The sequence below is a fragment of the Vanellus vanellus genome (assembly GCF_965231255.1).
Source record: "Vanellus vanellus genome assembly, chromosome: 7".
In the NCBI taxonomy this organism is placed as follows: Eukaryota; Metazoa; Chordata; class Aves; order Charadriiformes; family Charadriidae; genus Vanellus; species Vanellus vanellus.
This window is the reverse complement of record NC_138912.1, coordinates 24,767,404-24,794,135: the sequence shown is the minus strand read 5'-3', so window position 1 is coordinate 24,794,135 and position 26,732 is coordinate 24,767,404. Positions and strand designations below refer to the sequence as shown.

General features: G+C 42.0%; 1 protein-coding gene across 2 annotated transcripts in view; it reads right to left on the bottom strand.

The window, feature by feature from the left end:
- Window positions 1-13,574: 13,574 nt before the first annotated feature.
- Window positions 13,575-26,732, bottom strand: part of ADK (adenosine kinase) — a 305,604-nt gene continuing 292,446 nt past the window's right edge. For both annotated transcript variants that reach the window (XM_082486535.1, XM_082486536.1), the window contains exon 11: window positions 13,575-14,744. In XM_082486535.1, the coding sequence (XP_082342661.1) occupies window positions 14,620-14,744 (125 nt within the window). In that variant the 3' untranslated portion in view covers window positions 13,575-14,619. The remainder of the gene's footprint in view (window positions 14,745-26,732) is intronic.

The window sequence follows — 26,732 nt, the reverse complement described above, 5'->3', positions numbered from 1 at the left end:
GCTGCTGCAAACACCTGACTATGTGAGCAGTTCTCATGAAGACGATACTTCATGGAAGTGCTGTGTTGGTGCTAGCAAGGCTAAATTAAAGGGTCTGTGACATTTCCAGTTTCTTGGATGATTACTGGAAAACTCGTCCATATACTTTCAGGACTTTTTGCAATATCCATTGACTTTTGATTTATAAAATTGCTCATGGGAAAAGAGTGGCAAATATTTTTGGCTATGAGAATTCCAATAGTCAAATAGACTTTTGGAAGAACCATTAGAACCAACTTTAACTCCAGCCACATATTCCCATGATCTTTCACTTCAATCCTTGATATATGCTTTCCTGTTGAAAGGCAGCCTGGAAGAGTTATCCGTATTTCCATTCTATACAACACTTTTTTTCTATCAGCTGCTGATTTCTGATATTTTTGGTTTATTTCATATTTTTTTACATTTCATACTTTTTAAAAACTGACAGAAGCAGCCAAAAATATTTCATATATTTTCCATTCATTTAGCATTTTGCAGTTGTGTCTTAAAATAGGTCCAACACAATCATATTTCTAAATTAATACCATTATTTTAGGCTAGGACCTTGAAAAAATGGCACAACATTTAAAAAACTGAGAAGGCAACTTTATATTAAAAAACCAAATTACTTCATATCTATATAAAACTATAGACACATGCTCATACATGCATATACACACAAACTTTTAGTGTAGTGTTACATTATAATGAGTTTATATCTAGGCTATTAAAATAATGTAAATGAACAAAACAAAGCAGATTACCAGCAAAAAGTAGAGTAACAAGATTAAGACCAAAATTATAATCCCCAAGTACGTTGAGAAGAGAGTCATAACATAAACAATTTCATTCTGCTCCTACAACATTTGTGTTCACTAATTTATCTACAAAAGAGATTTGGGGGAGGGCAGGGATCCTGAGGCTCCAAGATTGTTCCTCCAACCAGATTCAGGCTGGGTCTTGTTTGATTGAAGTGGAAATGCACATTTTGCCACAAGTGCTGAGTCTGAACAAGAGCCTCACCCCATCCGTTCAAACAGCAGAGACACCAATGTGGGAAAGTCCTTTAGGGATATGTCATGCCCTGGAATTTGAGCCAGGACCTCCAGCAGACACTGATAGTCCAGTACGACTGCTCGTCTCTCTCTTGGCCATCCTGCAAATGCTGCTAACAGTATGGACATTCTTCAGAGAAGCAAGTTGCAGTTTAGGAGGGCCGTGCTGGTGCAGAACAAAGCATTACCTTCAGGCAAGTTGGTGGGAAGGAATTAATAAACAAAGTTACCCATAAAGTGAGAATGCCACAGTAACAAAAATGAAAGTGATTGTAAACTGCGTTAACACATGGATCATTCACGTAGTAAATAGAACAGAAGAGAAGGCACACAAAACATTGCTTTGGTGAATGGAGTAGAAAAACCTGTCAGCAATAGATGTCAAATATATCCTTTGTAGCTTCACTGAGGTACTTTGCAGTGAAACAATCAAAACAAACATGCAGAATCCAATTATGGGACAAGAATCTTCTTGTAGTTTGATGATGATAGGAGTTCCCTGGCAGTTTGCTTTGCAACACCCAGTTTTTGTGCTATGTTGGGACTGGCTGAGAGTACAGGTCCAAAGAAAGACCCCAGCCCAGCTGCTAGGTAAGTTTATGCAGCACTGAGAGTACAAGAGCAGCTCTGTACCCCTACTACGTGGATGCAGTGAAATTGCTTTCCCACTTAAACTGTGCACATACAGAAAGCATTTGGGTTGGTTTTGTCTTTTTTTTTTTTTTTTTTTTTAATTATTGTTCAACTGTAACAATGTGCTTCATTTCTGGCTGTTCAGCTTCTGCAGTTTAATATTTATGGCTCTGCACCTTGGACTTCCCAGGTGGTCATCCATCTCACATTGTTCTTAGGGCCAGAGTCCTCTCCATCCCATATCCACCAGAATGTTCACCAGCACCAGCAGGTGCAGAGTAGCTTCATGATTTCCTCAGACTCCATAGGGTTGGAAAACCCATTTGCTGGACCACCAGGCAACAAGCAGCAGTTATATCTGGCAAGCTTAAATCCAAAAGGGAAGATTATGGGTTTTAAAGCCATCAGGGACCATTCTACATCACATAGCAACTTTCTGACATTCTTCCATGCTTCAGCAAGAGCAAACACAGAGAGAGGAGGGCTGTCTGAGGGTCCAGAGAGCATCCCCCCCCCCCCCCCCCCCCCCCCCCCCCGTCTGTTTGGCTGCCTGGGCTTAGGGCCAACTTGGAGCTTGTGCAGCTGAGAGCTCTCCCACCTCCTTTGCTGGCCTTGGACACAGCGCTGCAGGGAGGCCTCAGCCAGGGCTGATACCGCTCCCTGCGGGACCTATTTTTAAGCTAAGCCCCTTCCATTTGGCCCCCATTTGATCTAAAGCTCCTGCTGTGTCGCAGTCATGCCTGTCCCGGGGTTTGAGCCCATTGCTCTGGACCTGGACCCTGACCTGCAGTGGACTTCCAGCCTGACCTCAGACCTGCCTTATCACCATGAACCTGCCCGGTGCTCACTGGGCTGTGCCTGATCCTTGTTACCCTCACTGGACCTGCCCTTCTCGCCTCATCTGGGGGCTGTGGGGCTGGTGAGACTCCTGCTGTCTTACCGTGCTCAGCTCCCAGCTCACCTTCCCTTGCAGAGAGCCAGATCTTGCTGCTCCCTGACAGGCTGTTCCTCTCAAAATCTCCACAGCTTTTAAAGACCAATCATGTCAGGAAAAATGTCAACCCATTTTCCTTCACAGAATAACAGAAATGGTGGAATCAGCTAGGAATCAAACCAGCCACATATACTACCGAACTGTGGAAGGAGCAAAATTAGTAGTCTTATATTGTTTTCCCTGTCTCGGCAATAACAACTAGGACTAGAAACTTTGGGAACACTTTTTCATAGCCCTCTAGCTTTTCTATACCAAAAGTATAGAGATATCCTGGAAATAAATGCCATTAATTCATAAAGTAGAAGAAAACAACTTGTGTGAGCAGTGGCTTTTAAAACTCTTGGAGTCCAATGGATCTTTCAGTTACATGCTCTTCCCTCCTGCACCCTAACCAATCTCAGCTGCAACCTGTATCACAGTGGCACCACAAAGAATATCACCGCACCAGCAAGCGTCATGAGACTAAAAAAACATTAAAAAAATCCTCTTTGAAGGGTAAGTCAGAGGGAGTCCAGGGAATCCGTGGTCAGCATGTCAGGATGCTCTTTTCTTCTTCCCCTGCTTTCCTCTCAGGCCTTCCTCCCCCCCGCCCCAGCTGATTTTGCTGGAGGCTGGGGCCCTCCTCCTGGAAGAAGTCTTTTTGTGCCTATTGCTAAACTCCTGCAGCAGCTGCTCAGCCCTTTTCCTACCACTGTGTTGTGATGCAGTCATGATTTTACCACAAAAGTGGTGTTCACCTGCCATGAACCCCAAAGAGTTCAGCCCTGATTAGGAAGGCAGGCTGGCTGGCTGGCTGGCAGCATGACTGACTAAGCCTGGTTTCCTTAGGAACCCAGCCTAAAAGAGTGAGAAAGTAAGAGCATGTGTGTTCTGGTAGGCAGTGAATAATCCATTAAAACTCTTAATTAAAAATTTAAACATGTGTCTGCTAATTACATCACCCTTCTCCTGCCCTCAAAAAGCAGCAAATGAGCATGGTTGCACACCTGCCTGCGTGTTTATTTCCTTAGGATGCTGCTCACTTGCTCAGCAACCCAAATACCAGCTCAGGTAGCAGCTGCCATTGTAAAAACATTCTGGGGAAGAGCGATGACAAATATTTTCATTTTGGTAATGAAAGGCAAAACTGTTCACAGAAATCCTACTCACTGTTGCTGCATGCCCTGAATTTGTTGATGTTTTTCATATATCAATCCTGACACTATTAGTTCTCATCTCTCAGACAGGGCTATTTAATGCCAGCAATGCACACTCTGCTGACCAGCCATCCGAAGACCTGTGAAAAGAGAAAGAGATGGAGTAAATGGTTTAAAAAGTAGGCTCTAAGGATATCAAATGAACATGGACATTGTCTGTAAACTCAAACACTGCAGAGAAAGGTCTGCCAAAGCTCTAGACCCTCTGGAGTTTCTCAGTGCTGCAGGGACAGATAGCGTGGCGCTCCACATTTCAAGCACACAAGGGGCGAAAAGCCTCAGCATGGTAAAGGGACAGCTGATTAGCTGTTGTCCGTCCAAATGAGCACTCACAGCAAATGAAACTCGCTTCTCCCTCCATAAGTTACCCCGCAGTGAATCTCCTCTGGTATACATAGCCTCCTCAGCTGCTCTGAGTTGGCTGGGTTGCAGCCACTTGACATCGGGCCACAGCCTCTGAGTTGGGAAGGCTGTTTTATTCACTGCCTAGAGGAGTAGGATCATGTTCAACATTGCTGTTGTTATTTATTACAGTCATTAATTTGGCAGGAATTAACCAAATTCTGGCAGGTAGCGTATGTCTCTGTACATTAGCATAACTGTGCTGAGCTACAGTGGGTACACTGGGTGAAAAATCAATTCCCTGATTTTTGGCTCCTGTCAAAACAGGCAGAGGCCGGAGCAGGAGGGCATGTGTGTCTGCTAGCACATATATGGTCACTCTCACCAGATGTTTATCCCATATGTGCTCCTCGAGACCTGCTGTTACACAGTGGTCCTACCACAGCCTGCTGAACCTCTTGGGAAAGGGTCCAGCTGGGATGTGGGTCTGTTTCCTTGGGGGCGCTTGGAGCCACACTGGTATTGCTCAAGGCCTTCTCCAGCTTGGACCGGAAAAGACTCAACAGACAGTGAGAAACGCTGAACCCCTAAACCCTGACACTGTGCATCACTAACAGAGCACTGCCTCAAGACTGTAAATGACCCTATGAGATTATCTTTAAAGTGATATGTTAATGCATCCAATGACTGTTTTAAAGCTTCACAGGTAATTTTTTGAGACGACATACTGGAGAAGGCTTCATTATCCTGGGGGGTACAGACAAGGAGATGGCTGCCCTGCTGCCGAGTTTCCCCATGTTGAGGTCACATCCACCTGAGGTGGCTGGAGTCGGGTGACTCAGCTCGGGGGTTGCCAGAAGCACTGAGTGACTTTTCACGTGAGTTGAAGCATCTGCTATTGCAGGGTAAAGAAGTTAACGGGTCCTTCCTTTTAAAAAATGGTTATTTGTTAAAATCTGAGGTATACGCAGAGTTTAGGATGTCATATGGCAAACCAAGGGGCATATGAAGTCCCAAGCAAGGCCGTGAGGATAATTGGCGCTGATCAGAAATATTGGGCCTGGCAGGTCTGGGCGCTCAGCATGGAGGAGGGAACCCAGATCTGAAATTCAAAAATTGGCCTGTCTTTACAGGGTGTCAGCTCCAAGTCCCAGAGTTTGGTCACACCCTGAAATCCCGAGCTCACCTCTGCTCCTTTTGCCTTTTCCTAGCTTGCCAGGAGGGTGACGCAAGCATCCGTGTGGTTTAGTGGCAGGACCCTGCTGTCCTGCACTGCCCTGCTACACGGGGGCCGTGGTAAGTGTGCCAGGAGGAGAGAGTAGTTCACACCGAGGTGGCTCTTTGATGTGGACTCATCTGCTCCAGTAAGTGACCACAGGTGACTCTTATGGGTACCGTTCACCCTGCTGACCAGGTGCCAGGCTGAGCTCTCTACACTGGTTTTGCCCCCCAGGAAGACTGTAGCAGCAGAGTTGTTGAGGAGGGGCTGATGCACTTACCACGTGTGTACTCTTCAGCCCAGACTGGATGGCACAGAGTGAAGCGGTGCGGTGGGGTGAGCTGGGACACATAGTCACAGGGTCTGGGTTTCTTTGGGTTGGGGTCACTACCCTTTGTGCTGCAGCGGCAGAGGAGAAGCACCCAAAGCTTACACCAAAACCTGTTCAGGCTGGGAGTGGGAGGATGTATCTGCAGCTGGGCTCCCCAAACAAAGCTCAATTACTTTCCATTTGTGTAGAGAATGGGTGCATTTAATCCAGAAACAGTAGCAACCAAAAAGTCATTTCACTAAGTAGCAAGATCATCTGCCGCTCGGGAGTCGCTGGAACTATTTACAAAATGTTTTCACACTTCAGCAAGGAAGAGGCTGCACATTTCTGACTGTGGAGCAGAAGGCAATCCTATAATAATGCCTCATCTTTACCAATCATTCCAAATTATTCACATGAAAGATCCTGCGTTCTCTCTTGGACTTTAATGAAGCTCCTGTTGAACCAATTATTCACTAGCTATTCATGTATTGTCAGAAAGGAAATCGCAGAAGCTTTGTCATTAGGAATAAGATTTGATTGGCAAGGCACATGGCTTTGGGGTGGGTTTTCTTCTTCCCCTTTTTTGCTCTAAAGCCATAGCTTTTAACTGGCAATTTCCACTGCTATAATCTGATGGAAAGTGATAAAATGCATCAGACTGCAGTACTCAAATGAGAAAACACTCCAGATTAGTAGGAATATAATTATGTTTTTCATGACATTGATTTTTTATTTTCTAACTGATAAAAGTAAACAACTGAGTGTGGGGGGGGGAGTGCTGAAAAACAACATTTAGACTTTAGTGAGATAATTAACTCAGCAATTAAACATATTTTGTATTCAGCATTTGTCCTCCATAGCACACAGCATATGTGACGTTTGTCCTTTATTCAAATTCTTGCTTCTTGCAATCTTTTTTGTCAGCAGGAGTGGCAGCCTGCGAGAGTCCTGTATGAAGGCCCACTTCAATGGCGCTTTACTTTTAAAGATGCATATTCACAGCTATGGTGTGGAAGGGAAGAGGCAGCCAAAAAGAATCATTAAGCTGAGCTAAATGAGCAGAGTGGAGAGGCAAGAGATCTGTGCAACAGGCATTTATGTCTGTTTTCTTTTTGCCAGTAGTGTTTGGAGGGGAAGCAAACCAAACCCCTCATGATCCCTGCAGCTCTGTGTACTCCTCAACTTTATCCAGCTGCAATATGAGGCTGCAATGCCAAATGCCCCACGCTCTGATCCCATTCGATACTACAGCATCAAGATGGGCTAGTACACGGGCAGGATACATCCAAGGAACATTAAAGAACAAGAATTAAAGCCAATTAAAGCAGAGAGGCTAGTCCTTTGGTAGGGCTGCCTGCTGGTTCAACAGAGTTGATTTCTCACTACAGCATGAAACATGGGAAGAGGCATAAGCAACAATGGATCATTAGGAATCTCACTGGCCTTTTTAGCATGGAGTAGTTCTTCCATCATCAGTTCAGCAGAGTGAGTGAGTATTCAGGGAAGCTGATTGTCTCAGAAGGTATGAACTACAATACAGGAGAGAAGTCCTCCCCATCACCACCCCATCTTCATCTCTTTTAGAAAAATGAGGTCATTAGGAAAAGGGTACAAGGCTAGGATAAATAAAACACGCTACTTGTGACTTTATAGGCAGGATCAAGAGGGACAAGCGAACACTGTGTCAGGCAGAGCTGTGCAGATGTGTCATGCAAAGGATGACACAGTACTTCTGCATGGCAACCCAAACTGCAAAGCTGTAGCTGATATTGTGCAAGTGAATACCCAAGCACACGACAGTTCATCTTTTTCCTTTGAGACAACAATACGTGAGGCTTCTTTTCAGGGCAGAACTCTGAACCTCAGGGAGACTCAAATACCTTCCTACTCTGTGAGACCCCCATGGCCCAATTTAAGCTGCTGCTGCTGGGGGGGGGTAGCAGGGCTAACTTCTGAGCTGGCATGTATTCTATCGTAAGCATATTATTGCAAGTCATTCCAAATTAATTTCTTCCTTTCCCAAGATGAATTTGCCAGGTTACGTGCCAAAATCTTGTTTCTTGCTTTGTCCTGAAACACTGTGGTGCATAATAAACATCAAGCCTCAAGAGGCTGTTTTACTGCTAATTTTAGGCAATTAAATGTATCATGTATGTATTCACGATACATACGAATTACCATGTATCTGGAGCACAACCTTCCCCAAATCCAGGGCATTCACCTTGTGAAATCTGTGGCCATTTATGGAATGCAAAAGTTGCACTGGTAAATGCTTTTCACTATCAGACATAAAATGTGTTTGTTATTGTGCTGACCTTGGGAGATGAATAGAAAAGCGCTTTGTCCTTACCCTGCAAGACAGCCACAGCAGCTGGCTATGCTTTAGGACAGGCCAGACTAAAATAGGTCTCTCCATGTGATAGGTTGATAGAAGAACCCTGGAAATACTGCAAGTTACTTCAGTGCCATTAGTAGTCCCAGCAAGTGATGATATCCCTGAAAATGTATCCCGAAGTTAGATCAATGATTTAATTTATAATTCACCGATCCACAGATATAACAACGATCTAATGTTTGGGAGAACCTTTTGTGATTGGTTACTGCCTCACCCCTTAAGAAATTCCAAACCTACTCTTTTTGTGAAGCTAACTGGGACAGGAGGTGTGTTTGTGGGGAAATGCTTCAGGAGAGAGATAAATCCTATGGAAACAAAAGGTTGAGTAGGAAGCGCTGCCCAAACAGCAGGTAAGCAGCGGGGTTTTATGCAATATCTACCACAAGTACTAATGTGAAGATGAGAGATTAGAGGAATCATCATTAATTTGCAATCCAAATAATTTTAAGGAACGGAGATCAAGGTAATTTAAATGTGAGTCATTTTGCTGATGGTTGTACATTTTGCTGCTTCATTCACCTGTTTGTTATTTATTTCCCTTCCTCTTGCCTCTCTGTGAAAAGTGCGTACCAACAAAGGGAAAAGGCCAGGGCAGGGCAGTCTCCCTTTCTGCTCCCGCTTTAGATGGGTAAAACAGCCTCAGAGTAGGTAGGTCCCATCCTGCCTTCTCTCCAGAGCCAGCAGAGGTGCCTGCAGAGCAGTTTGGGAGCAGTTGCTCAGCTCCCTGCCCTAACCTGTCCCCTGGAGGCACCCTCTCCAGGGGCTACACAGGGAGCCTGGACAGCATGGCCTTCTAATCGCTTACATTTGGTACTTAGCCTCACATAAGAACTGCCAACAAACGCATAGGGGAGGAGGGAATGTGACTATTCCCAAGGACCCAAAAAGTAGGTACTTTCAAAACAGAGCAATTTTTAAGTATAGTGAAGTGTTACTTCTAGCAAGAATAACAAAAATAATATGTAGGATGAGAGGTGATTTTCAAGCTGAATCTATTTCTTGAAATATTCTATCCTGTGCTGTTATTATTCAACAGTAATGCTTCTTTTAGGGCAGTATTTTACACCACTGTTAACATCTCCATGGCACCATAGGCAGGGAGGCCTTCCAAGCACACGATTTCTCTCACACTCAGTTTAGGAGCTCTTCCATTTTTCTGCGCATTTACGCTGCACCACTGACTTGAGATATTTGATCCAGAATAATGATAATGCTTTGCTTTGCTTTGCTTCATTCCAGCCTTTACTCCATCTCCTTTACAACCACCCCTGGGGAGTAAGAGGGCCTCGGGAGGCAGAAAGCCCAGCCAAAGCTTGCCTCTGAGCACCTGGCAAGGCCAGGACTAGAAGACAGACGGACTCAGTCCTTCTCTCATTTGGGAAGCAGCTCAGGTCGACACGGCTCTGAACTTCGGAGATGATCTGCCTGCTAAGCTATAGCACATTTATGATTTGCGGGTCTGTAGTCTGACTTGGCTTCATTCTTTAACTTTTCATTTTCTTTTTAGGGAACCAAACTGTTCACTGGGTTTGGCAGCTGACGGCTATTAACTGTCACACTCCAATAACCAAGGGATAGTTAGAACAGCATTAAATATTTGCACTGTGCAGCAAGGCTATACTTCATCTCAGTACACACCAATCCCATGCTCTTTTCACACTGGAAGAAAACCCACCTTATTGCTATTCAAATCTATCTGTCTGTCTCTCTTCCCATACTGTCATTACGCATGCAAGGCCTGTCAGTGCCATCGACACAAAAACCCCCTCTCGCTTTATGCCAACACCAGTGACACCTGAAAAAAAACCCCAAACACAAAAGAATGACTGCTTTTAAAAAATTTGTTTATTTGGCCTCCATTTTCTAATAAGGTCACTCATTCCATGTCTCTATAAAAGTATTTCTCCTGCCCTACAAGGGTGAGTGTTCTTTCTCACGGGAACAGGTTATAGATAATCCTGTGTGAGAAGTGGGTTTTGGGAACTGAGGTTTGTCCATTTTGCGTGTCCCTGGCTAAATTGCGAAGCTTTGTTTTGAGCACAGTTTTCTCCCCTCATCATTTTAACTGCCATTTTGAGTCTAATCTTTTAGGAAATATCCTACGTAGGCACTCCTTGTGGTCCGCTTTTAAAAAGCAGAATTTATTTTGGCCTCTGCAGGAAGCATTTAAAGCGCATAATGAATAATGTTTGACACAGGAGTCAGTTAGCAGTCATTTTAGATTAACAACACCGCTCAGAAAAAAACCTTGCAGGGGATTAGACGAAGGGAAAGATGCTTAGGCAATAACCTCTGAGCCAGTTGGTTGCTGAACTATTCACAATAGACATAACTATCTCCCAAGGTCTTAAGTGTGAGAATTATCTCCGGGAAGAGAACAATGAGTTAGTGAGATATAAAACAATAGGCTCATGCTCTAATACAAGCAGTTAGCGCCACACATGTTCTCTTCTCATTTAATCTGCAAGACTTTCAGACGGCAGCAGTTGGTGCCCAAATTAAGACTTCCTCTCTCCCTTTGATCTTATGTAAAAACTAATGAATTGTATAATCTCCAACACCTCTGAAATCCCGCTGGTTAAAGGGAAACTCTCCCTACCTTTCCCATGCCTGTCTCAATTCACTAAATGGGAGCTATATTTAACAGCAGGCCAATCACATGATCGCTGAAAAGGAACAGCACAAGGATCTGTAATCCTAATGCTCTGGAGCTGTGATTGCTATAAATCCTTTGCAGAAGATTTCCTTTAAATCCCAAACATGTCATCACACTTTTAATTAACACTTCTTTAGGAAAACTGTGGATAAGACCCTTTAAATTAAAGATTGTTCCCAGACTTGTCATCTTAAAACACTGTGCCTTTCTATTGTCATTTTCATGTAGCGTATTTTACTTCATTTTCTAAGGAAAGCTTTTTTGCTTTCCTTTCCCCTCCTTTGCCTTCCCTGCCTTAACCCTCAAACAAGTTGTAACAGCTAGCGCTATCTTTAAGGGTAAACAAGTAGTTTTAAATTAGTTCGCGTACAAAAGGGAAAATTCAAATAATGGAAAGGTCAGCAGTGAGTACAGGCAGAGATGTGGCTGACACTGCCCTACTTGAATCCTTACCACCTTCACCTCTTGAGTTTACCATCTTCTTTACAGAGAGAAAGAGATTGAGAGGGGAAAGTGATCTGCCCAAAGTACCAAAGGGGATCACTTGCAACCTTTATTTCCTGATTCCCAGCTCTTAATTCTTCTCAGGTCTTTAGCATGTGGCTTTCTGAATAGCGGGCCTGTTTCCCTGCCTCTTGATCTTGGCAGCGTTGCTACCCACTTACGGGGTACTACAACAAGCCTAAAAAGCATGATGTTTGGCACAGGAGATGCAGTCTTATTTCCAGCAAAAGGGAAGAGTTTTATCTGAGAGAGGGTGGTCGGCTTTGGCTGGTGGCTAGTGGGAAATGGATTTCCAATATTTGTTTTCCTGAAAGCATCCCAGGTAAGAACTCTGGGTTTGAATGATGGCTCAAGCTCAGTGACAGACTCACTTCAGTTATCCCATCTGGGATTTGAGACAGTGGCACATGTCACTGGCAGACAACTCTTTCAGTGATGTTTTTCAGGAAGCCCAGTTTTCCAACAGGCCTCTGTGTGGAATGAGCTGGTGCAGGACCAATATTTGTGAGACAGAATATTAAGGATGGCACCGTTATCCATTATATAGATTAAAACCCCCTTCATCAGTGAGAAGCAGGAAAGAAATACAGATCCTGAAAAGAATCCAGAATGAAATCGTCAGGCAATCTGACAGCACAAATTCCAATTACTTAGCATAATTTGGCAATACACTTCTAAGTATCCATATATCATCCAAGAATATCCATTGACAGATATTGGAGAAATAATGAATGACTAAATAGAGCAGGTCAGACTCTGACGCCCTTCCATGAATTGAGTAGTGGTTTATTCCTCAGCTGCTCCACTGGCTTCAAATGATGCTTTGTAGCTGATGCTCAGAGCCAAATGTCAGGAGCCCAAGCTCACCAAGCACGTCAGTGGAAAAGCTCAGAACAGAACTTCTGACTGGACTCTCTTGCATCCTGAATTGAAAACAAGAAATAGCCGAAAGAAAGAACGAACGAACGAATGAACGAACGACCTCCCCCACGTTATGATTACCTTCCTTTACATATCTGCCCTTCCTTTACAGTAGTTAGTCAGTCTTTCATTGGTATGGTAAAGAATGTTTACATATTTATATTCTGTTTACATATTTATATTCTGTTTTAAATGGGCCATAATAATCTGGCCAGGACATTAACAAAGTTGTTTCAAAAGGAATGGAGAGTGTCATGGATGCAGAGCAAAGGGAACAGCAAATTTAACCACTAGGCCATTGGGTTTTTCCTTACTGGCAGCCAAATTCATGCAGTAAGCATGATGTGGCACATGTGACCATACATTAAAAGCAGGGACTGCAACTCATCCTTCCTTGGCCTGTCAGCTTTTCTTGATTAAAATATATTGCACAGATACATCAAGTTAAATAATTAGAAATTAACCACGAGATGTAAAAAATAACATTCTTCTGATCAACCCAGAAAGCCTGAAGACCGCACACACTGTAGTCTCTTTCAGTTTTGTTTGCAGTTCCATTTTCACTCTGATATATTCATTCCTCATCCTCCCTCCTGTGCTAGAACATGAGAGATGTGAAGTCTGAAGCTCTTTCAAGAGCAGCACTGTGAAGAAACCAGACAAGTCTTATTTGCACAAAGCTGTTCATGAGTAGGTCCACAGATAGCCAAGGCCTGTACATGCAACCTTTTTCGTATAGAAACTGTGCGTCCGAGTCCTTGAAGAACAGACTGTACTTACGATGCAGCGATCTGTGCTTGTGATGATGGAGTTCCATGGCCCCATGAGGATTTTCAGAAGTGGCTGGTTTGAAGCTCCTTGATGTACTCGCAGGGATCCCACCAGGTGATCTCTAAGATGACAGACCCCGTTCTCCAACGTATCAGACAGGATACTGGGCCAAATAAGGGAACTGGGATCACAGCCTCGATTTCTCCCCATGCTCTTTGCAATACACAAACTGTAATAACAACATCCAATCTCTGTTCCATGTTCTCTTTGTTCCATGCTGTGCAGTGAAGTGCGAAGCCCACACTGATTTAAGATTCTTTGATGAACCCTAAGCATTAATTTTTCGTCTCTCCTGTGGTACAAACACAAAACTGATGTTCCTTCCCTTCCTTACTGCTGAGATCACCCTCGAACACCCACTTGGACACTGAAAGTCCCGTATAAGATGTTGAGATGTAACATGTACTGTGGGTTAAGCACCCATTTCCTGTTCCCCTCTCAGTGCGATACGTGGAGGAGAGCCGGACACACAGCAATACAAAACCAAGAGTAACTGTATGACAATTTTTTATTTATCAGTATCAAATTACATAGCAAAGTAATGAATGCAGCGTCAGATCACCTCTTTGAATACTGTAAATACAAACAAAATCCACCATATTGCTGAATTACCCAGAGTAAATTAAAAGTTTAAAAATGTGCGTTTCAGAGATTCCGTTTGGCATATCCTGTCAATATATCCTGCATAAATATTTCTGTACCTCATTGTCACTATGTGTACCTTAATTAAATACAGCCTCTAGAAAGCTCACATGGAAGAGAGAGGATCTACCTGTATGTTTATGTTCATCATCAACTCACGCATCTGCCCTGAAATCACTGAAAGTACCTATCTGCTACCTCACCTGACAGATGAATGGGGCTGTACACAGAGTGGCCAGACCCTGCTCTCACATGGTGCCAGACCCAAAACTACTGGTGTCAGTGCAAGATGACTGCATGCATGACATCAGCTTTGGATCAGGTCCTTAATTTACTGACAAAACAGTTACTCACTGTCGTGGCAGCTGGGCTGGATCTGACGGCCAGATCTTGTACACTCAAATATGTAAGGAAATTCTTGGGACATTTACACCGCTCTTTACACTACTGTGACTCCACTATACAGAAAGAACAATTCCCAGTTTATAAAATTAAGTGACAAATAAAGTCAGGTCTGTTCATTTCACACAAGTTGAGTAGGATTTGGCCACAGCTGGATACAAACTAGATAACACAAGTATTTTAATGGTGTTAATCAGCAGTGTCATTTATACGGGACTTCCTTATAAACTGTGTCAATAGAACAATTTTTCCCGATGGATGAGAGAATAAGCTCCACTTAGCACTGTTTCCAAAAGTTAAGACTACTGAGACATTGTAGTGGTATGGAAAGGAAAACACCATAGAAATATATATTTTGTTTAGAATACAATGAACAGAAGTACAGAAGCGTTGATGCAGGGAATTGGAAGGGTGAGGGAAGGGAAGGAGGAAAAATGTAGGCAGCAATCCCACGGCAACATGGGAGTTACGCTTGATCCCTCCGATTCACCAGTATCAGTGGAAGTCAGGCTTCTCTGGGAAGGTGCAACCTGAACGCTTGATAATTACGCTGGCTGCGTAATGTCCAGCCCGGATGCACTCGGTCACTGGCCGGTCATAGACGAGCTGTGAGAGAAAGCCTATGGAACGAGTGGGAGAGAAAGAGAAGGAAGACGATGGTTAGATTTGGGTTTTGAGTGTATGGGTTTGTCACAGGGCAAAAGCACTGAAATACTGCCCTAACTCTATGTACACAGGTAGCCTGGCTACTTTAAATTTCGTATTGCGCTTGAGCGACCTGCTGCCTTGGAGTGCTGCTGCTGTTACTTCTACCTGAAGTCTCCATTTGGTAGCTTCAAGTAAATTAAAGATTATCGAGACTGATCTTTATTAGTGCCCTCAAAATTATTTTACTAGAATTCCTGCTCTCTTCCAGAGGGAGCCTCTGATTCCTCAAATACCATTTTAAAAACAAAGAAGCAGTATTCCCTGCTGAAGAGAGCTCCTTCTGTTCACACTGGCTGCAGCCACAGCCCCACACGACTGTCACTCTGCGAGCTTTTCTCAAAAAAAAAAAAAAGAGAAAGGCACATAACAAACAAATAAATGTTGTCTATATTCACAGTTACAGGTGTTCACAATGAAAAGAAGGCGAGAAACTTTTACCTGATGAGGAAAGTTAGATGCTGTCTGTTGCCCTTGATAGTGGGGAGTTTAACCTAAGACTTCAGAAACAGCGGCGTGTTCCGATACCTACATAAACAGCAAACCCCGTGGAGAGCCAGGCACCTCGCAGAACCAGGGCACGTGGTTAACTGCTGTAGCAAACAAAGCCCGAGCACGCATGGCTCAGAAACCCAGAAATCACCCGAGTGTTTTGAAAACCAGAGCACCTCTTTAAATGAATATAAGCAGAGTCCTAAAAAGGAGGTTATTTATAGGTACTTGGAAAAGTAAAGTACAAGTGGCACCAGAAATTTTATGGATCGAGTCCCTCGCTTCTGAAACATTTTGTCTTGGTTGAAACTATTGTGATCGAAAGCATGACAGAACTTATGGCAGAGGTGAAACACGTATTTCAAATTTTGAAGAGGTTTTCAAGATGTGAAAAGTAAACTTAGTATCTTATAAGTTAAAACTCCACTCTGTCATTCTGGAGGTAATATTTTATTCACTTTTATCCTGTTTTTAATATGTTTCAGATGTATCTCTCTTCCTCATCCAATCACAGAAGGAAAGTGAGGCTTGCTCAGGAGGAAAATCACAATTTGAGCAAGCTGAAACACGTCCTTTTTACCGCTTTCATCCACCATTTCAAGTTCCCGTGTCACGCTCTGACAGGCCTTGGACCTTGACGGCACAAACGGAGTCTTGAAACCATGTCACTCCTAAGTACTACGTAGCTCACAGGTACCATTTCTGGCGTATTACAAATTTTGATTCAAAGATGATACGTTTTGCTGGCTTGCTTTCAAACACACTTTCTCTGTTCAGCTTGGTTACTACTGGAACAAAGAACCTATATTAGATTGTGATGCTCTCGTCTAACCTGTGCTCCTTTTCTAAATCTTTCCTTTTGTAGCACATCAGAGCATATTTTTAGTAGATGATAAAAAAAAATTATCCTATGCAATAATGTCTGCTCCTTGAAGATTAAAAATCATGCAAAATATCAAAAATAAGGTTAGATTAACGAAGGAGAATACTGGTGAGCAAAAGACCCCATTTTCATGAATTATCAAGGAAATCTTGGCTTCTCGGTCATTACTGACAGAGAAGAGAAGCCTAGTTGAGGTATAGTTTTCTCTAAACTGCACTGAATGGGAGAAGAGTTTGAAACAACTAAATCTATAAAGCAAATACTTCTCATTGGAGTAGGGAGGCCACAGAAAGTAGGCATTTTAGTTGACAACTAGGAGAAAACTTGTACATTTCTGACATCAATACCTTTCTGGAGAACTACGTATTAGCTGGAATTTCACAGATATTGACTGACACTAGCTGGGAAAAAATGACTGCTTCACCAACAGAAGCCCATAAGCACAAGTGGAGAAGACAGGATTTTTTAGTATACAAAGATGAGAATCTGAAACAGGAAGAAATTGTGCTGTGAGTGCTACCACTGATGGCAGTTAGGGGATGACAGACGACACAACTGTGGCAGGATGGTCCAGCTGTAACAGTTGGGTAACAGTTGAGAAATTCAAACAGCATGCCTGGCAGAAATCAGACCATTTCTGAATAACAAGACAAAAATGGTCTGCTCTCCATTAAATTAACATGCATTCTTAGGAGAAACTTTCTTGGATACGTGGAGAATGTCAATCATTAAACTGAAACTGCCTGGGAGGCAGGAGCTTGCCAGTGTGCTTCTGGGTGGTTAAAACTTGAGAGCAAGTTGTAACCGTATGTAAAATGAGGCTGTTAAGACAGTCCATTTCTGACTCAGTAAGTATGGAAGATGCACTGGGCAGGCCTCCAGAGGCAAACACGAGGCTAGGTTTTGTGCAGAGCGTGAGTTCAGAGAGGGGTTTATACAAGAAAGAACAACTGTCCTCTATGTTTATGACCCAGACACCAAACATATATGAAGATGAGAAAATCCGAGGAGCGAAGGACCATAAAACATGAATTATTTTTCAATACCAACTAGACTGAGACTGCCATCACCTCCCAGACTCACTGTAGTTTCAAGCCGGTATGTATCTTTTGTCTTCAGTGAAGCCACTTCTCATTGATTCTGATCTAAGTGAACGCAGAATCAGGTGAAACAACATCCTGTTCTAATTGAGGATAGAAATGAGAGATGTCTCTGATTTCAGAGTGGTGGAGAAACGACATTAAGTATAGCTGTCATATATGAGATATGTAGAAACTGCAGTGGGGAGTTTGCCCTCAAACCATTCTCTTGTCTGTTGAGTTTCTCTTAAAATGTATGTGTTTCATAGATGAAATAGGAATAGCAGTATCTGACACAATATCGCATCGAATGACATTACAAACGCACATATCACAAACACAGAACTACATCACACACTAAGACTAGGCAGTTGGCAAAGCAGACCCCGAGGGAACACCAGAAAGCACTGTTGTTTGAGCAGAGAAACAAAGCGCTCTATCAGGTTGGCTGCCTTAGCTGCAGAATGTCCTTTTCAGTTAATGCAGTAAAAAGCAACATGATCAGAATATAATTCAGAGTTTGCCTCCTCCAGTGTGATGCAAAGGTGGTGTGATGCAAGGCCATGAGTCATACTCTCAAGGCATGGATTCAGATCTTCAAGTTCCAGCTGAAGAAGTTGCTGCCCCATCTGTTTTTCACCATCCTTCTTTGCTGCTTGCATAACCTGATACTCCGTCAAAATGAGCCAGATGAGTTTAAGCAGTAAGCTGTTGAACAGCAGATCTTTGCTAACCCAGCTGATTTAAACTGAAGTGGGTTAGTGAGCACTCAAACAGCTCCACCAGCGAGCAGGGCGGTGGAGGGGAGCTGATAAGCAGCTGAAGGCTGTGATCTCTCTAAGATCTGCCACGTCCGGAAATGCAAGAAGATAAGTGAACATGGCTTCAGACTTACTCTGCGCTCCTCCCACAATTTCACAGATGGAAAGGGCAGGATTGAACTCTGATCCTGTATCACGGGCCTGGGATCACAGAACCAGATCGTCCCAGCACATACTAAAGGAGCTCAGCAACTATCTTAACTTCTGCCACGGCCTGAACTAGCTCCTGACTATCATTGGAATGGAGTGCGGAAAGCAGTAGTATATTTTGGCTACACGAGACAACCTCACTTCAAATATTTTACCACAACAATTTCAGGCAACATTGGCTACCATCTTCTCATTGCAGCTATTCTGCACTGGCATTTCTACACTGCTGAAGCTGCAGACGGTGTGACATGCAAGGCGTACCACTCTCTTCACACTAGAACACAAAGGCAAGAACCAAACTCAAGGCTTTCCCACAGTTCTGCCTCCTGCCCTGACATCCGAAGTGTCAGCTGCTGCAGAATGTCTAGTAGGCCACCTTGCTGTAATTAGACCCCTTGGTAAGCTTTCAGAGTAGACTGGGATGCCTTTTGTCCCTTGCAGGCACGGACAGCCAAGTAGCCACCTCGTACCTAGTGCTGATAAGAACTTATTTGGAACTGTGTTCAATTCATCCCACTTATTCAGCATCTTCCTAGAAAGCAAAGACAACTTTGCTTCAAAAGCTGCTTTAAACCTTAGAGTGGTACAAAATGTATTCGCATTCCCAGATGATAGAAGTGATTATAACACATCAATAGCTATTTTTGGTCCATAATTATTTCTTTTCTGCTCAGTAGAGAAAAGCATCTCTGGAATCACTTTGCTCTGAAAAGTGTGCCTGACGTAATTGAGAGTTAATCTTTATTATCTCCAGCTTCCTTACCACATATGCTCAAAGACAAGGTTGGTAATTGTTAGGTCTGCAAACAGAATGAGGCATGGAAAAGTCAAGTTGCTTTCTTCCTTTTTGTGCTCACCACCAAATGAAAAGTTCTGTAAGCCAAGTGCCAGAAGTGGTGCTTGAGCTTCAAAATCCAGACCCAAACCAAGGCCCTCACTGAAACCAGCTCAAATCTCTTTGGGGATGCCAATATAAGTCTGAAAAGACACAGCGAGTCAGTCCACCCACTGACACAAAAAGTGTTGTCTTTACTTTGTTACCTCTAAGAGCTGAGTAGCACTTAAAAATCATTAAAGGAGAACCAAGTGTATTTTCTCATGGCCAGCAGAATAGACATTTCAGAGGCAATTTCACTGAAATCAGTGATTTCTTTGAAAATTTTGTGGTAATTCTGAATGAATGCCTAGTGCTAGTGCAGTTGGATAGGAATGTGGGAGTCCAATAGCGGAGATTTTAAAACAGTTCTGGTCTGCTTCAGTAATGGTTTAACAACACTTAAAAACAGCTCATATTGAAGCCAAATGTTTCATTTCAAATTGTACACTTGACAATTAATTTTAATGACTGTTAATTACTAATGCTGGCTGGAAATCCGTTTATAGACTCCGACACCCAGCTCCCCCACTACTCGTCTTTCTGCAGTCTCTCTCACACTTCCAACCTTTATAAAATGCCCAAGGCAAAATTAATGTATTTTTTTAAATGCAAGAGAAAAAAGCAAAAAAAAGCGCAATTATCAAATGCATTAATTATAAACAATTACAAGCTGACCCTGAGTCAGAGCCCCTCAAAATCTTTTCACCATGTGATGTACCCAGACAATCCTCCTCTTCCAGCTGAACCCTGAAGCATCTAATATGCCATGCTAGCCAGGCCATTCGCCAGCAAAATCATCCCAGCCACAGAATGGATCACGAACAGCTGAGCTGCCTCCTCTCTTTTTTTTGTTTTTTGTATTTAACGCTTCTACAGCTTAATTTATGAACCGCCTTTCTAAAAATGGTGTTATTCCACTACGGGGGACAGTTGCAAGCACCTTTTTCCACTCTCGTTTGTATACAGCATTGATCACAGTTGCTCGAAGACTCATCTATTTTTATGGGATCCCACCAGCTTTCCAGGCCGGCAGTGTGGGAAGATGCAGTTTTCAAGAAACATTACCCTAGCAGTTTAAAGCCTCGTAGCTGATACGACTGAGACTTTTTTTGGTGTCTTTTAGCGCTGCTGGAGGGGGTTAATGTTGCGGTAGCACGAGTCTGGTCAGTTGTAATCAGGTGGTTAGCAACGCTGGTGCCAAGAGCCAACCAGCCAACCCAGATTTTGTAAAAGATGTTGGCATCAGATGATGCTGCAATATAGTCACTGAACGACCGTACGTCAACATGCTGAGGTTTCTCCTTCTTTAATTTTGTGGCAGATGGTGGATATTACAGCCAAGAACTGTGGTAAGCCAGAGGCCCTGCCCATTGCTATCAAACCGAATGTTGGCTATTCTAAATGGAAACGTTTTTGATTAAGGGTGGGATTTGGCTTCTGTTTTCATGTATTTTGGCACTGTGGTCTGACACGTTAGACTTACAGTGTATAAGACAAATTAAATGTAAGCATCTTCAAATACACTATACTTCTTTCAACCTTCACACGCCTTAGTTCCTTCTCTCTCAAAATATAGCGTAAGAATTATTCCACATGTGCACATATGTTACTAACTACAAACGTATACGTGTACAAACAAGTGCACACAGTAAACACGAGTCTTTCCCTCTCTTTTAAAATGAGATGGCTTTGTGCTTCTACAGAACTGTAGTGCCAGGCTAATTACAAGTGAGAGAAAAAAGGTGACCAACCCTTTCAGAAAAACAGGCATTTAAGATGTATATCTAACAAGTGGCAACCTTGAAATCTCACCCTCACTGAAAAGAACATTGGAAAAGCCTTCCTGCCTATACCACTGGAGGAAAGTTTTAATAAAAACTAATTAAACTACAAAAATCCCAAGTGGTTAACTGATTTTAGGGGCTAAATTTCTGGCAATTCTAATTATCCTCTTGTGGCTTCACTTAGTGTTTCACAACCATGACAGATGACAATGAAAAACTGCAGTTAAATTCATCCTCCCTGACACCATGCTAAGCACTAGCTTCTCCCTCTCCAAGTAAAATCAATACCATGTTTGAGTAAACACGTTTACAGCTTTATTAGGATGTCTCGCTTGTTCTGTAACAGCTACTTGAAGCTGTGGTAACAAATCGACTCAACTCAGTTAAACCTAGAGAGCTGAGTAAGAGGCTCATCGATAAGGCTGTTATAAAAATAAACTGCAGGAGATCAGAAAGCTGGAACAAACAGCCTGGTAAATGTCAATATTTTTACCTCCAGAGAATGACAAAACCACCAGATCACGAATAAAATGTTTCGGAAGTCTGTATTTGCTTTATTTATAAAATGGTCACATGCTGAATGCATTTCACTGTCTAGGTACAACCCCCTTACACAAACTTCTTATTTTTTAATCACCAGCATGAACACTAAACCAAGCATGTTTTCAAGAAAAGCAGCTAGTATTGGTATTGCTGTCCCTGTCCCTCTTGTTCTCTTTATATTTACATTTTGAATGCGCTGTTTTTCTGTAAGGATCACTCAGATAGGTGTACGTCTTCCCTAGTCTGAGGTTATACAGTCATTTACGGACACATGCGAATAATACAACTTCACATTTACTAGACGACTATGAATAAGTGAAAGGAGTGTTTTCAGTTTAGCAGCCTTTTCCTGGAATGGAGAGGCGGTGTTGAATACGAAAAGCAAAAAAGTGTTCCGAACCTAATGCTTTAAACCATTGCATGTGGAAAAAGTTAATGAAAGATTCCTGCAAAAATGTTACAATAAAAAAACCGAAGTAAAACTCCACTACATCCCTGTTATTCCGCTAGGAATCAGTTACTCGAGGCTGAATAATTTTAGTGCATTGCATGTATGATTACCACGGTTTGGACCTGCTGGGCCAGCTCACTGCAGCTGGGAGAATAAGGTGTCATCAAACTTCCCAAGGCCTGTATAGATGCCCACCAGAGACTCTCTCTAAGGAAAATCAGCAGTCTTGTTTCTCTGACGTCTTTGTGCAAGCAGGAACGGTGTTTGTAACTCTATAGCGCTTTGGTCCTGAAGGCTGTGCGATGGATGGAGAAAAGTTCAATCCTGATTTGAAGCCTGCTAAGACTGATGGGAGTTTCCTATCCCTGCCCTGTGCCCTGACTACTGGCCGCCCTTTGAGGGGGAACAGCTCAAAGCTGGAGGAGAGGCTTAAGTGGTTTATACTCTGACACCCTCCAAATTAATCATCCTCAGTGGACTCGTTGCGTATCACCTCTGTTAAATTCCCCAGTGCATCTTATTGTCCAAGCAAAGAAGCATTCCAGTCCACAATATGCTCCAAGAAAGATGTGATGGAGGAAACTGATAACGAAGTTACAACTTCTGATGGTTTGGTCCCATTTTTCATTTTTAAGTCCACATGATGAACTTTGGGAAACTTCCTTTTGGATCAGAATCTGGTGGCTCTGGGTTTGTCTCCAACAGCCAGGATCAGGGGAAAACATTTGATTAAGAAAAACAACCTCCAAGCTTACAAGGAATATTCAAGGCGCTGTATATGCCAAAGCAAATACAGGTATTTTTATTGGAAGCATCTTCTCTAACTATCTGAAAAAAAAACTACTTCCCAGGCTGATGTTTCTCTTTATTTTTCCTAAAAACATTTCCTAGAAAGTTTCCTTAGAAGTGTTCTTCAAAAGCTAAAGTTCTCCTTAGCCATTTTTCAGACAGCAGAATGAAATACGCTGTCTTTTATTAGCACCTGAGGAAATTCTCTGAGCCTCAAAACAGACCTGTTGTATTGACATTAAATGGTGCAGATTATTACACCTACTGCTTGGGATAAGAGGAAGAGAATTTCACTGATTTAATGTAGAAATAATGAAGTTCAAGGCATAACAAAATGGAAAACTGTGTACTATCCTCTATGCAGTTTTTAACATTGTTTGGAAGCCTAATGCTTCTGTCGTATATTCAAGTACAAAAAAGGCTTTTTATAACTTTTTTTATAACTTCGTAGCAGAGATTCACATGCACAAAAGGCAGGAGACTGGAAGTTGTGTTTGCAGGGTGGCCATCTCTCAGTAAGGTTTGATTTGCCGGTACGCTTCCACACAATGAGGGCAGCGGTATGCAAAGAGAATCAGAAAGCGACACCCGAAGAAGTGGGAATACGGTAGCTAGACAGCCGATGGATTTCTTGACTTTTGTGGGCAGGAACAGCCTACCTTAGCATTATATTCACAATGCTTCTATTCTAATACAGTGGCGTTTAGTATCTTTTGCCTGTTTAAATATCTGTTACAGTCCTGGATTGATACTAATCATTCACCAATAACAGTAACGTCCCTTGAAGCAGAGATGGAAAGCAGCATCAAACCAACCTACAAGCACTGCCACTACCACTGCTTTCACCTGGGACCATGTTTTTGCTTTTTTTTTTTATTTTTTATTGCAACCTTGCCGTCTTCCCACCTCAAGTATGAGCCCACTTCAGTGTGGGGGAAGTGAACAAATGACAGGAGACGTTACTACCCTGTCACATAATAGAGAACTGAGTGAGGATCCTGCTAGCTAATACCTCCGCCTGAGAAGTACCTTTGTGGTCATCGTGTCAATCTATGTAGGACCACACCAAGACGTATGAGATGTGAAATAGATAACATATTTCCATGTATTTTTATATTTCATTGTGTGGTGTTGTATCTCCTGCGAATATAGCATCAGCTTAATCTGACACATCATTTCTTAGGGGACTACATCCTGCCCTGATTCCCTGGGGAATGTTCTTGATGATCCAATCTGACTAGTGCCTCTGTCTCTACTCAGAATACATTAAAATAACACAAAAATATTACCAACAGTCTGCGAGCAAGGTAATAATAACTCATTAAAGTAATTTCTAACCTTCCACACGAACATTTTCTTTATCATTACATGATTTTCTAACACATGACACATTAACATAAAATGAAATGTTATGAGGATAGGGATAGTAGGCATGACAAACTATTTTAAACGGTGATGATTTGCTTTGAGGCGTTAAGTCAATTTGTAATTGTCCCATAGCTATTACAGCAAAAACTGGAACTTTATAATTGGTTTTGAAAATCTATTTTTAACACAGTAGGTTTGTTTTTTAAAATGTACGCAACGTATTCGACGTTTATTTCTCACAAAGCCTGTCCAGAATGTGACTGAATTTATGGTGAGGTAAATTAGGCCTTTTAATACCCAATTTTGCAAAATATTAATCCTCTTGCTGTGTACTGAGGCTCCCTGAACACTGATGGTGTCACTGATGGGAAGAGAGACACAGCAGCTAGAAGGACTGGGTCCGGCTTCAGTCTAATTAGAAACTTCTGACGGTTTTTAGTTCTGTACACTGATCCTTTTAAATGGATGTCTCACTTCTACATGTTACTTAAAAAATGACAGCAACTATACTAATATTTTGCCTTACATTAATTCTACTATGTGTTTTTCTGCACTGCCTTTAAATTTTATATGTGAATTACCGGATTTAAGTTCTCCATTTTAATAAAAAATACATACGTAATAAAAGTAAGATGAACAGTTAGAAACCAAAAGAAGGGTAGCAATTAAAAGAAAACAATTAAACCAGATTGGATCACAATTAAATTATACTTGGACGACACTTGCTACCAGTTTTAAGTATAATGCTAGCACAGAAGAGTGTATTATTTCCAAAGAAATTATTTTGAATGGAAAATGGTAAAAAGTGAAGTAAGGGAATTAAAAAGAAATTAAAAAGAAAACAGAATTTTCCCATGTTTTTCCTGAGCAATATCTATTTTTATGTTTTTGTTTAAGTAGCTGCAATTCAAACTGTGGCAGATCTCTAAATTGTGCCAGTACTAATGTTGAAATTACTAGCGACTGGCTACCCTATCGATCAGAATAATGATGTGCCTCTAGCTGAGACTGAGACCTAGGAACATATACTCTGGTAATTTTCTAGTTTGTAGAAGGTCAGTTACAGAGATAACGTGGCCATCTAATAGGCTAGGTTTAAATGGGATGTTTATCTGAAAGGGTTAAGAATGCCATCAGAACACTCGGGTGTAAGTCATGAAGATGTTGACAAGTTATCCCCCAGCAAGCAAAGACTGATGCCCTTTCTGCAGCTCAGCTATTATACTCATATCTGCTGTTTATAAAACAGGAGTATTAAAGATGGGCAAAACAGGCTGTCAGTCAAAATGCTGATGACATTAAGAAGGTATTTTTATTTCAAAGCTTCATATCCTATCAGCCATGATCTCAGTAACAACAGGATTGCTCAGAGGCAATTAGCCACACATGTTATATAAATGAAGACTAAGAGAGTGCTGATTTCTGTTATAATGTTTATCTTTACTTCAAAGAAAAGACAGAACAATTCAAAGTAGTATCCCCTTGCCTCTTTGCTTGTGAAGATAAATTTTGTAGCAAAGATCAGCCATCACAAGTTACATGCATATACATATTTAATTGATATCACCAAGAAAATAGCCCTCACTCCCAGCTGGCAAATAAAATTGCATCTCGGAGCTCTGCTGTTATCAGAAGGCAGTACTTCACAGCAGTGATATTTTATCAACTGTATTCCTCTCTATCAAATGTGATTAAAAAATGATGACAACTTCTCAAGGTATCTTAAACAAGTACAAAAATCTTATACAAATTAAGGACCACTGTAAGTGGATTAAGTAGCTTCTGATATCACACTCCTGCTGTTCAGTAAAGAACCATTCCTAGTTCCTGGAACTCCTATTTCAACAAATCTAGAATGTTTTAGGGGTGGCCAGTACTGGAGGGAGGGCAGCTCTTACAACAGAGATTCATACAGAGATGAAAATACAACAAATAAGAGGAATATTTCATTTCTCTACAATGTTTTTGGCGAAAACAGATTCTTCCACAATCTTAAAGAGACCTATAAATCCATTAAGGAACTTTCTTTTTAATATAGTCACAAGCCCACTCATAACTTGGTATTCTGACAAACCATTCAAATCACCCGTCTCTGCTGAAGGCATTATCAGATCTTTTTGGCATGTTTAGCACTCCTGGTATAGCCATATAGCCACTATCCATAAGAACTTGTTTCATTTCTCACATGTGCACATGCCTCCATCCACACAGTTCCTTCACATGAAATACATAAGGGACTTATTAAACAAAGTCATGAATACAGTCCATCTTTGCCCTATATCACATTTATCGAGAGAAGATGGAATTCCCATTCTATAAGTTTCATTTTTTAATTCAGTCAGCTTCTACTCTATAGCCACCAACACTGCCCTCTGAGGATGACTGAGGCTGGATTTTCCGAGGAGCAGGAAATGGCACCTGGGAACCTACCTCCTATAGGATTAGAACTCATAGGACCATAGCACAATTTAGGTCGGAAGGGACCTCTGGAGGTCACTTGCTCCAGCCCTTGGCTTAAAGCAGGGCCAGCTCAGATCAGATGATTTTTAATTTTAAAGATTCTTGGATTCCTTCCATAAATGATGAAATCTGCAGAACAACAACAGAAGAATTATTATACTGAATTGAATTCTGTTTCCATTTTTATCAACAGCATACTTGTTTAA